The sequence below is a fragment of the Mustela nivalis genome (assembly GCF_964662115.1).
Source record: "Mustela nivalis genome assembly, chromosome: 1".
NCBI lineage: Eukaryota > Metazoa > Chordata > Mammalia > Carnivora > Mustelidae > Mustela > Mustela nivalis.
This window is the reverse complement of record NC_139020.1, coordinates 89,699,096-89,711,558: the sequence shown is the minus strand read 5'-3', so window position 1 is coordinate 89,711,558 and position 12,463 is coordinate 89,699,096. Positions and strand designations below refer to the sequence as shown.

The window sequence follows — 12,463 nt, the reverse complement described above, 5'->3', positions numbered from 1 at the left end:
TTTTTCAAGAATTTTCCTCTTCATTTTTTTTTAACAGATTTAAAGTAGAACAAAAATTAGACTTCAAAGAAGCTCTGTATTCTTTGAATATAACTGAGATATTTAGTGGTGGCTGTGACCTTTCTGGAATAACAGGTAGTGTGATAAATAATTCTCATATTATTATGTTAATATGTTTTCTTAGTAACTCTGTTCATTGACTGATCTGAAAGAGCGTTCAGCCCCAGAAAATACATACAAACCCAGTGGCTAAATGTCATGTTGAGCTGTCTGTAAACAAGCACTTTATTTTGCATTTAAGCCATTTTCCTTAATGAAAGTCAGAGAGCATTTTAGAATGTTAGATAAGCCTTCTCACCATGCTTGTAATAAAACTATGTAGGTAAAGTATTGTACGGACTTTTATTTCAGCCCTGCTTGGATTTCCTTATCTGAATAATGGGAATTACAACTTTGAGGCTCTCATCTACTCGGAGCTAATAAAACTCTTATACACCAATTTGCAAATGTTAATTTGGTAATATTGGAGCCCATGAAATAGGCATCCACAAGCTGCTAGATGATGAACACAATGTAGAAATTGTAATGCCACAGCTTGCAGATTTAGCTTTGAGACTAACAACACATTTGAGGAGATGGAGCTTTTATGCTAACTCACACCTGGGAAACTGCACATGCCTAAGATGCTCACTCACACAACAAAGCCCAAGACAGTCTTTTATTTTCTCTTGTCTTGGCAGTACCCACTAGTTCAAAAATATCTAACTAAAGAGAAAAAAGATGGACGAAGAGGACCAGTTTGTCCCAAGTTTTTTTACCCCCTTTTAAATTCAGTCTTCTGTTTTATTAAAAAAAAAAAAAAAGGCATAAAAATACAAGCCTGTCTGTCTGATAGGGTTTTATATCATAACATGGAAATATTGTGTATTCCTATATAAGTGTCTGGTCTTTGGAGAAGTAGTCATTAATTTATTCACTCATCAATTATGTGGGTAAATGAATAGAATGAATGAGCTTTCCTGGTGGAGGAGGTGGGTGGGATCCACTGGTGACAGATGTTCATTATTACCTTCACACATGATTTAGCTACTTGTTCGCACTCTGACAGAGAGCTCTGACTTCTCTGACAATTTCATCAGCATCAGGAAAGAGGCAGTCAACGTTAAATACTGCAACAGCATGCTATCTGCGTGTGTGCTGGAACACAACCATCTCGGCAACCTAAAATCAACCAACTTATTTTTCAAGCATGTCTTCCTGTTAGCCTTCTTTCTAGCCTTCAGAAGCTTACTTGCTATACATCAGACATTTTCAACAGCCACTTGCTCTACAAATCCCCAGCAATTGGTGACTTCTATAAAATCTCCTTAGAAGTCTCCTTTTGTAGGCAGATTTATCGTAAAATACCTCCAAAATGCTTTATAAGAGAATTTGTGCAAGAGAATAACTTGAAACAGCGAAAAACAAATGTCTAGCCTTTTCTGCTCTTTCTCTCTGCTCTTTCTTTGAGTTGCCTATTTGAGTTGCTTTAACTGCTTTGGTTCTATTTTACTGCTGGAAATAAAATAGCCAGGGCCCTCACTGGCACCACATCTGATCATTAGAACAGCAAATTCCCTGCTATCCCTACTTATCACTAATGCAGTAAACATTCTCTAAAAGGTACTGTGAACCAGTCCAACACTAGGGCTGTGGGATATTTACACAGGAGCTACTACCTTACATTCATGTAATTCACAAGCTTTGAATGAAATGTTTTCAGACAGTTACTTATGGAAACTTGGAGATGAATATTTGACTTCACATTGCTATTACTTATTGTGTTACCTTTAGTAAAATATTTAAGCTCTCTGAGCCTCAACTTTCTAATTTGTTAAATGAGATAATAAATCATGGTGGTGAAAATAAATGAAAGAAGGTATGTAAGTCACCTGGTTCTATGTCTGGCACATAATAGGTACTTCATAAATAGTAGATATTTAAAAAAATGGCATATTAATAGTTACTTGGACATCTTCTAGCAAAAGTATAGAAATTTTCTTGCCCTCTTAACAGAGTCATACTTGGAATTTTCATAGAAAAAAGGAGAAAAATTATTACAAACCTGAGGAAATCAGTGACTTTATGGAGTCTAGATTCCTCGTTCTGGTCTATTAGCTCTCAAGTCCTATTCTTTCCCCAAGATCACGTCCTCTTAGTGGTAAGACAGGATACATGAGACCAGAGGCTCAGCACGATAACCATGGAGTCACTTGATCTGGTATCAGTGTTAAACTGGGTGAAATTCTCCACTATACCCCAACAAGCTTTTTGTTCTTCACTCTTGTCTTAGTATAGGTCTCTAGGTCAGCTGCTCTGGGTTCCATATGTGAATCCTGTCTTACTCTAGGTGGTCCTCGGGAAAGAACATGCTTACTTGCCTCATCTTGTTACAGACCATTCTGTTGCATTTCAAGATGTGCATGCCCCTCTTCTCCACCATACTTGTTTCTGTCCCTGGACATATTCATACCCATGATTTATTTGTTTGAAAAATATTTATTAAAAGCCAATTACATGCCAAGCAGTTTTGTAGGGATGCAAAAATGGACAAAGTTCTGCTTTTAGTGAAGTTTTCATCTGCTGATGAGTACTTAATAAGCAATTAGTTAATTAAATTGTGAGGTGATGGATGCTGTAAATTAAAAGAGCATCATGGAATAAATGGTGATTAGGTCAGATACAGGCAGAATTAGATAGGGTGGGAAAGGAAGACTGGGCTGGGAAGTAACATTTTTGTTGAGACTTAAAGAACAATGGAGCCAGTCAGGGAGAGTTCTGGGAAAGTGGGTTTTAAGCAGAAGAAAGGTTAGGGTTAAGGCCTTGAAACTTGACCTTGAGCTGGAGCTACTAAATGGGGATAGAAAGGTAGTAGATAAGGATAAAAGGTATTCAGGGGCCCAAATAAAGTGATCATAAGCATTTTGGAGTTTATTTTTAGGAAGCCATTCTTTTTTTATGCCAATATTGCTTTCATGCTTCTCTTTATCTTGCCTGAAGGGCTTTCTTTACTTTTCTGTGAGCTGCCAGGCCTGGTTCCCCTCTACTGTGGGAGCTGCTTCCTGAATCCTTATAAATCTGCTGGTTTTGGTAGAGTCTGCGTGGTCACATCAGATTTCCCTCCCAAGAGAAACAAAGCTCCTTTTTCTTCTTTCTCTTCAAGTTTCCAGGCCTACCGTCCTTCCTCTACTTTCTGGCCACCACTGAACCCGTGACCATATTTCCGTTGTCTCTTTGAGGCACACTGTCAGATCTGAGTGGTCCTGACACAGCAGGAATGGCTGATGGCTTCTGAACTTGTGGCTTCACTTCCCCTTTCTCAAGGGGACTATCCCCGCAGGTCACAAGATCAGAAATTCTTCACACATACAGCACTTCCACCAAGGGGAGAAGAGTGGTATGTTCGCTCAGCTTGTATCCACACCGGAACAGAATGTTGTAAGACTCTATCTTACACTGAGAAATTTGACAGGTTTTAAAGTATAGCTCTGAAGTGATTTTGTAACAGATGACACAAAAGCTCTTTAGACTTTCATAGCCTCACCAGTCTTGAAAGAAAGTAAATTTTGTTTTAAAGTCAGATCAAAACTGAATACAGAATTTGAAAGGCAAGTTGGCTTTGAGGTTGAATACATAGGGTGGGATTAATTCAAATCTGTAAAGCCTTTTTCATCTTGTCTGTAGACCATAGCAAAGGGGGGCTAAACCTTCTGTCTGTGCAAATATTTCACTTAGTGGGATACCTGATTTGAGGCTTATCCCCTTCTATCTTTGCCTTTGTATCTGGGCTGGACTTGATCTCTCTCTATAGGTATCTGTATCATTTCTACAAGAGCTAAACTACCTTCTACCTCTAGCAAATTAACGAACTTGGGAAGAATTTATTGTTATTGTTTTTTTCCTATTCTTTGTTCATTTGAAAATGTAATTGACATGGCTCTATAATAAGTAGTGTAATAAGTAATGGCTCTGAGTTCTGATCCTTAAATATACTTTCCTATTTTCCAACAGATTCAGCTGAAGTGTTTGTTTCCCAAGTCATGCAGTATGTTTTTTTTGAGATAAATGAAGATGGCAGTGAAGCCGCAACATCAACTGGTAGGACAAATGGTTTCACAACCAACCAAGAGGAAGGACTGGGGGAAAATGTGCATCCTTAGGGCACTGGTGTTTCTGCATGACTCTGATCTCCTGTTTCCTTCTTTCTGTCCAGGACACTGTAGGAAGAAAAGAGAAACTGGTTGCATAAGTTATTTTTTGCATCTCTGCATCTGCTGCTTAATCAAAAAGGCCAGGGAAGGGATTTGTTAGGAGCTGAGGCCTATCTACTAATATTGGCTTATTTTGTAAATTGCATTTTAAATTGCATTTAGCTACCAGTCAGGAGATAGGATCTGGGGAGGAAACTTTCTTATTCAGGAATTCTTACTCTTAGGTAATTGTATTAATTTCCTTCTTCTATTACACCAAGTAGGTCCCTACTTTTCTAATACGGTTTTTGTCATTATCTATATGCCTGTGGCTCTCAAAGTTAGCCCATTAGAATCAACTGGAAAGCTTCATATAATCCTATGTCCAGTGTATCCCCCAAAATTAAATTAATAAATGAATTAAATTAGTATCTCTGGTGGTGAATTCCAGGCTCTATCATTTTCTTTCATGTCCCTAAGTGATTTCAGTGTACATCCAAGGTTGAGAGCCAGTTCTTTATGGTGCCTTGCAGCCCATCCTTGCTACTGTAAGTCAAGTGTTGTGTGTAGACCAACGGCAGCAGCATCACTTGGGAGCTTGTTAGAAATGCCAGCCCTCAGGCCCAAATCCAGGCGTACTTAATCAGAAGCTGTGTTTTCCAAGGTCTCTAGGTGACCTGTGAACACGTTACAGTTCACGAACCACACCTTTATGATAGCTTTCCTTGAATAAATGGCGTTTTGAATAGTGTTGATGATGCATACAACTAATGCTCAAAAAATAATTAGAGAAAATTTAATTAGAAATGCAAAAGCAACTTTAGTGAATGTCTCATAAGTCTATTTTAATTCCTCAGACTTTTGTGATTTTAGCCAATATGTAAAATATAGGCACATTTTCTTACTGATAAATTTCTATAAATGTATATCCATGTTATTAATTTCTCAGTAAATTTGTAATACTATGTGGTGCCAATGGTTTTTGACATGTGGGTGGCTCACACTGGACTCCTGCTACCATTCTGTCATCTCCTGAAGTACTTGGTGTTATTGTGCTCAAGGAACTTAGATTGGAGAACATGGGCTGTTTCAATCTTAGAGAAATTAAAAAGTTGCATTGGATGAAGTTGTTGGCCTAAGTAGACAAATTTTCCTGCTGCTTTTACATAAGAGTCCTTATAGATCATCATCTGATTTTCTCATTATATTGGTGAAGAAAGAGTCCATGACATGAAGTGCTTTGCCTAGGGTCATACTATTAATTGACAGCTGAGTTTGTACTCTCATCAGGTTCTCTGACTCCAGGTTCAGAGCTCTTTCTACTATCACCCACTGCCTCTAATTTAAGTCTAGAGTTCTCTCAGAGGGTGTAACAATCATTAAGGGATCGGCAGTGACCCTGATGTATCACACATCAAAAGTTTTCAGTGTGAGTTTTTTGACTTTCAGGCATCTGCTCAGTGGATGCTCAAGAACAAAAAATCTCAAGTGTTCACCCAAGTGAGGATGGGAACCATACTGGCTATGCTCCTTTGTATTCTCTCATCAATTCAGACATAAGTCTATACTCACTGATAATTTGGGCATTGTAGCCCTGATACTGCAGGAAGGAGAGTGCCATACATTTTATATTATGAAGGTATGCTTGATTCTGAAGGTGAATCAATTAGCCCCCCAATAAGCCACTTTGTCTGAAAGGTTGTTTTGATAGAAGCAACCCTTGAAAGAAAATGGAGAAAGAGCACAGGAAAAAAAAAAAAGAGTTCTCTACTCTCCCTCGATCTGCCTAAAGTATAAGCGGGGCATAAATCCTCCTTGTGAAGGTGTCTCTCCTCCTCTCTCCATATCAGAAGGAGAATAATCTTTATCACAAGAATAAAAATTGGCAATGAAATGAATCTGCATAACAAAGCTTATTAAATAACGCTCTTATACCATCTTTTTCCCATATATTTACCTTCCCACAATTTATTGCCCCTTTTTTGGTCTAATCACTTCTCCACAATTTATTACCCTTTGTTGAAAGGGAAATCATAGGGGAACCTGGGTGGCTCAGTGGGTTAAGACTCTGCCTTCGGCTCAGGTCATGATCTCAGGGTCCTGGGATTGAGTCCTGCATCGCATCGGGCTCTCTGCTCAGCGGGAAGCCTGCTTCCTCCTTTGTCTCTCTCTCTGCCTGCCTCTCTACCTACTTGTGATCTCTCTCTGTCAAATAAATAAATAAAATCTTAAAAAAAAAGGGGGGGGGGGAATCAGAGGGGGAGATGAACCATGAGACTGTGGACTTGAGAGACAAACTGAGGATTTTAGAGGGGAGGAGTATGGGGAGATGGGTTGGCCCCGTGATGGGTATTAAGGAGGGCACCTATTACATGGAGCACTGGTTGATGAACATAAACAATGAATCTTGGAACACTGCATCAAAAGCTAATGATGTACTGTATGGTGACTAAGATAACACAGTAAAAATTAAGAAAAAAAATGGTAGATAAGCTTTCAAGCCCAACATTTTGGGAGGATATTTACTTCCTTTCTGTGAAGCTCCTTTGGGGATATAGAATAAATAATTTCTTCTGTTAATCTATCTTTTGTCAGTTTAATTTTCATACCCCAGTCACAAACTGAGTGTAGAAGATTATTTTTCCTTCTCTACTATTATTTTTCAGTTCTGACCACTCCTGTTTCAATTTTTAAAAATGATTTTTCACGAGTCTGAAAAAATTTTACAAAATCATCACGTTATTGGTAAAGGAAACATCTGAATTAAGTGTAGAAATATTTAACTTAAAAAGAAGAAAAAATCCCAGCCATTTAAGTTTATCTACTCTAAATGTTGGTAAATGCTACAATGGAGCCACATGATATAAATTATTATAATAAATAATTATCATGACAGCAAATCTCGTCTAATCACATAGTAAAAATCCCATAATCATTCACAGCACAAATCCTAACAGCTCTGAACCCACAGAATAATTTTGGAAAAGTTAAAAAAAATAAATTTGAACTCAGATGTGATTACCACAAGCCTGAAGAATAGAAATGAAGTGCAAATATATCCGGATGGGAATTAAGAGTTGAAACATTTCAAGAATAAATCATATAATGTAAATAAAAAGTAAGCATAAAATTACTGTTTAAAAGAAGAAATTTTTCAGCTGCTTTCAGTAAATTGAATCTAGTATCTGACTTTCTTCTTCATTGAGCATAGATAGGACGTTAGAATTATTCCATGAATAATCCAATATTTGTTTTTCTGCTCTTTGATTTTTAAATTTATTTCAGATTTCTCTGCATTTTGAAAATGGTTATTTTTCTACATGTTAGCTCATCAAATGAAATGACTTTTCCTGTCTACAAAAAGTATTATGGATCTATTTTCTTTCCTCATCCTTTAATGTGCTCGTCTAAATAACTACTGTCTCTGTTTCATAGGCATGAACATCCCTGTGATCATGAGTCTGGCTCACAACCAATTTATAGCAAATCATCCATTTCTGTTTATTGTGAAGAATAACCCAACAGGTACCTTTTCTAAAATTCTCTGGGAGAACTGCTTAAGTCAAACAGACCTCGTTCTAGTCGCTATTTGTAATCTATGTATCTGAGATCATTTCTCTTTTCAATGTGTTGAATCTTATTGCTATTTTTCAATTTATTCTTTCAGTGGTTATTTGGTGAATGCCTCTTTTATACCACGCATTGTATTTTAAGAGGTGATGGGGCCTAAAATAAGGCAGTGGTAATAGTAGCTGTCAAAACCACTATTATCGTATGCTAGCGGTTTTAAGTACCTATCTCTAAAGCTAACGCCATTCCAAGAGGTGAACTATTTGACCAATAATAGCGCAGAAGCTCAGAAAGAAGTTATATAATTTGTCTAAGGTCATACAGCTGGAGAGTGGCCGAGTAGAAATAGGACCTGGTTTGTCTCAGAAGTCTGCTCTCTGTGATGCTACAAGAGGAATGGAAAATGGGAGTTGCACAGTTGTAAAGGTTTCAGAGGTAGATTCCAAAAGAACAAGTGACTAGCTATGGGCTCTGAGTGGGAGAGAGAGGTCAAATACAATTACAAATCTCCAGTGAGGGCAGTTGGTGAAAAATGATAGAGTTAGCCACAAAAGGTAGAGGTAAGTGTGGACTGGACTGCATTTGACACAAAGGCAACATGTGGAGTATTTGGCCACATGCTCTGCACACGATATCAGCATCCCTAGAGACTGACAGTGTGATCTTGGGGGTCAGACTGGGGTCAAGTCCTAGCTCTGTTAGCAACTAGTTGTAAGACAAGTCAATGATACTTCCTAAGCCACATTTTCTCTACCTCCTGTTTAAACATAATATTAGTACTCATCCCCTAGAGTTAAATAAAAGAATATGTGAAGCCTGTAACACTATTCCTGGCATGTAGCATTCATTAGGAATAAATCAATAACTATAAATGAGGGAGTGATTGAATACATGAAGGAAGGAAGGAAAATGGAGAGTTTCTCTGTGTAAGTTGGGTTACATGGAGAAGAGGCATAGTTAATTTTAGGTCTGAATCTGTTTGATTAGCTAATGGTACTGGTATTTTTGGCCCCTGAAGTATATACCAGTCTCTCTTTTTAGGCTCCATGGAGCCAATGCTGAGTTATCCTTCTGAATGTTTTGTCTTGGAAACAATGAGATAGTTTTAGACTTGCTGAGATTGCATCAACGCAACTTCAATTCCCACGGTGCATGAGTCCATGTTAAAGGATATTCTAAGTGTGTCGTTTGATCTATACATCCTTAACCTTTGGATATCTCATTTCTTACAATTAGTATGTAATTATCGAATATGGAACATAGAAATAAACGAAGCTGCATTGGACCTCAATGCACAAGGAAATAATGGCATTTAGAATAATGTAGTTTGACTCTATTTACCAAGTTGATGACCAAGGCAATCTAATTGCTACCAGTTAAACAGCAGTGAAAATTCCAATTCCCAAATAATCCATTTATTTATTTATCTGTGATAATGCTTAACTATCAGACCTTAATGATAATTTCCACTATCTCATGATCTTTATTATAATGAGACTTTCTAAACTAGGGTCATACCCTTAAAGTATTGTTTAAAATGAATGGCTACTCATTTATTGGGACTGTAAGTTGTTGCCATATAAAATGTAGAATGGGCCATTATCTTAAGACAATACACATTCAGTGATTTATTTATTTTTTTCTCACAAATGAACTGAGGATATCATTGCGATTGACAAAAATGGTTCCTTAGCATAGCATAGCAAACTACTAAGTGGCTTAATGTTTTACATAAAATAAATTCATTTAATGATTACTGAAGTTAAGAGGATCAATGATTTTTATTTATTATAATCAATTTTTATCATATTTAAATTTTTCTTGTAGATAAACAGTCCTCTTGGGCCAAATCCAAACATTATTTGTATTTTTCTACCGCATTAGTTTTATATCTCAGTATATTTATCCAAAGCTTTTACTAAGCAGAACTTCCAAGGAAATGAAGAACATTTTTTCTTCTTTTAAGCTGAGGGGCTGGGCCAGTGTTGGAGACTTTCAAATGAAATTGTGAAAGATACTATATGAAATGTGCCATTTCTCAGAAAATGAATCATGATTCTGAAACTGACAGTACTCCACACATATTAAAAAAAATAGTATTTAAACTCTTTATGGTTTTGGGTTGAAAGAAGAAGCAGACTGCAGGATATCCATTAAGAAATCTTTCTTCTGAGCTATTGGTTTTGGTTATGCTAGTGTATTTTAATATGAGAAAGTAATATTTGCATCTATCTGATGGAAAGTTTGTATATATACATTGGTTAAGTATGGAGGACACCTCTTTGAGAAGGGGGAATATAGAGAAAAGTGGAAACAATAATGATTTCTGCTTCAGCCTGCCTCTCTATCCATTACTGTTATGTCCAGGGAGAGTTCACTAATCCATCCAGTTTAGTGGAGAGTAGATTATTGACTGCAAAATGACTCCATTCAAAACATGGTACTCCTTGGTCAAAGAAGCAGATTGAAAAGGCTGGAACAAATGGCTTCTATGCAATGTCCTACACTTCTGAATGTTTAAAATTTTAAACTATTGTCTTCAATTATGAGGTTAGTTTCCATGGAAGTCACTTAAAAAATTTTCCAAAAATGGCAGTGGGTTAAAGCCCCTGCCTTTGGGGCTCAGGTCATGATCCTGGGGTCCTGGGATCAATCCCCACATCGGGCTCTTTGCTCAGCAGGGAGCCTGCTTCCCTTCCTTTCTCTCTGCCTGCCTCTCTGCCTATCTGTGATCTCTGTCTGTCAAATAAATAATAAATAAAATCTTAAAAAAAATTCCGAAACATTTTCAATAAGCATTTTAATGCCTTAGCATTATAGACAGCAGTCATTGCTGATTCCTATTGTGATAAAATGCAATATACATCCTGGGAAAGTTATTTTATGGGTCTCCAACTATCTGAAAAACAGGAGAATTTATTTTCTTTTTCTTGGGAGTTATTTTGATATTTTTGAGGCAAAGTATTATTGATTATAATCATAAAAAGAAAAAATCTGGAGATTATGTCTATTTCCATGTTATTGGCTCTTCTGAGTATCTGTCTTTGGACTGAACAGTAAGGAGTTAATGAAAAGGGACTCTAATAATTCTTTCAAACACATTTCAGTATAATTTTCATAGCTTTAAAATTCTGTAAATTGTATCACTTTTTAAAAATAAACATATAATGTATTATTTATTTTATCACTTTTGAAATACACACTTATTACATATATCTGTAAGGAACATAAAAATCAAGGCAACACTTGGCAATTGATCCATTCTAGCCACTTCTCTTACCCTAGTTGAAAAGAAAGGTGCCTGGATTTTGACACCTCCTTTATTTCTGTTTTGTCCTCTTGTTCTTAGTTCCTTTTCACTGGCAAACACAGAATGACTGGATTCAGGTATTTACATTTCTGCTGTATACAATATCACAGCAGTGAGGATGTGAAAGCACTAGCAGTAGAAAATATTGTCATTTGCAATAAGCTTAGCTTTAGAGCTGAAGGAGTGCATCTGAGAGGTTTCACTCAACCCTAAGGGCTTCTGTTACAGGTATAAAATGATGACTGCTAATGTCTTTAATTTATAATTTTCACCATTTTCATCACCCTTTCATTACGCTATGTTTGCCTGAGTCTCTATATTTAGAACACCTCTCTACCTCTTTATTTTTTGCCTTCCTATACGAAAAACAGGACTAATACATTTTCCATGACAAGCTATTATCAGTGTTAATTCACTTCATAAATTACCAGAAAATGATTAATAATGATATAATTATGTATTTTAGGCAAAGGAGAAGGTTTTGTTGTTAGATGTTGCTTATTTATCTTATACCGAAAAAAATACTAAATGATCTGTTAAAATATTCAGAAAGACTAATTATTGTCAATTTTTTTCTCCAGAAATTCCTAGTGGTTTTTTTTTTTCTCTTCCTAGAATCAATTTTGTTTATGGGAAGGGTGACAAATCCTGACACCCAAAAGATGAAGGGAAGAGATTTAGATTCACTGTGATTGAAAAGAAGAGTCTCAGAACATAAGATGATTCCTGAAAAATAATTGATTGGCAAAATAGCATCACTGTGCAAGTATTTTCTACATATTTTTTTCTGTTTTAACCATATGTGTAATAATCTCTACTGAAATAGATCTATATTAATGAGTAAGTGAAATTATTAATAAATGAATTTATTCATTTAATGTTTCTTGTCCTTATGTTTTATAAAATCTATGTGAATCAAAAGCGGTGGACTTATATAAAATACTGCTATTAATATGTTAGAATAGTCTCATCCAAGATATTTTGATATTAGATTTCTATCTTAGATATCAAAGTCTCTGCATTCTTAAAAAAAACTGGGCCATCTGACTCCCAGGCATAACAGCATTATCCAGGCCATGCAGAAGTAAGGTCAAGAGACAGAGTGGGCATGGTATGTGGCTCTCTGGAGAGACAGAGATCTAGGATCCATGATAGTACATGATAGTAGATGAGCTCTGAGTATTTTACTAACTTTTTTTTTTTTTAAGATTTTATTTATTTATTTGACAGAGAAAGAGGATTCACAAGTAGGCAGAGAGGAAGGCAGAGGGTGAGGGGGAAGCAGGCTCCCTGCTGAGCAAAGAGCCCAATGGATGTGGGGCTCATCCTAGGACCCTGAGCTCAAGACATGAGC

The 12,463-nt window shown here is 36.5% G+C and overlaps 1 protein-coding gene across 2 annotated transcripts in view; it reads left to right on the top strand.

Annotated features, from left to right (window-relative positions):
* SERPINI2 (serpin family I member 2) overlaps positions 1 to 11,987 on the top strand; it is a 35,718-nt gene extending 23,731 nt beyond the window's left edge. For both annotated transcript variants that reach the window (XM_082741261.1, XM_082741262.1), the window contains exons 6-9: positions 38 to 135; positions 4,051 to 4,137; positions 7,665 to 7,754; positions 11,725 to 11,987. In XM_082741261.1, coding sequence (XP_082597387.1) covers positions 38 to 135; positions 4,051 to 4,137; positions 7,665 to 7,754; positions 11,725 to 11,801 — 352 coding nt within the window. In that variant the 3' untranslated portion in view covers positions 11,802 to 11,987. The remainder of the gene's footprint in view (positions 1 to 37; positions 136 to 4,050; positions 4,138 to 7,664; positions 7,755 to 11,724) is intronic.
* Positions 11,988 to 12,463: the final 476 nt, after the last annotated feature.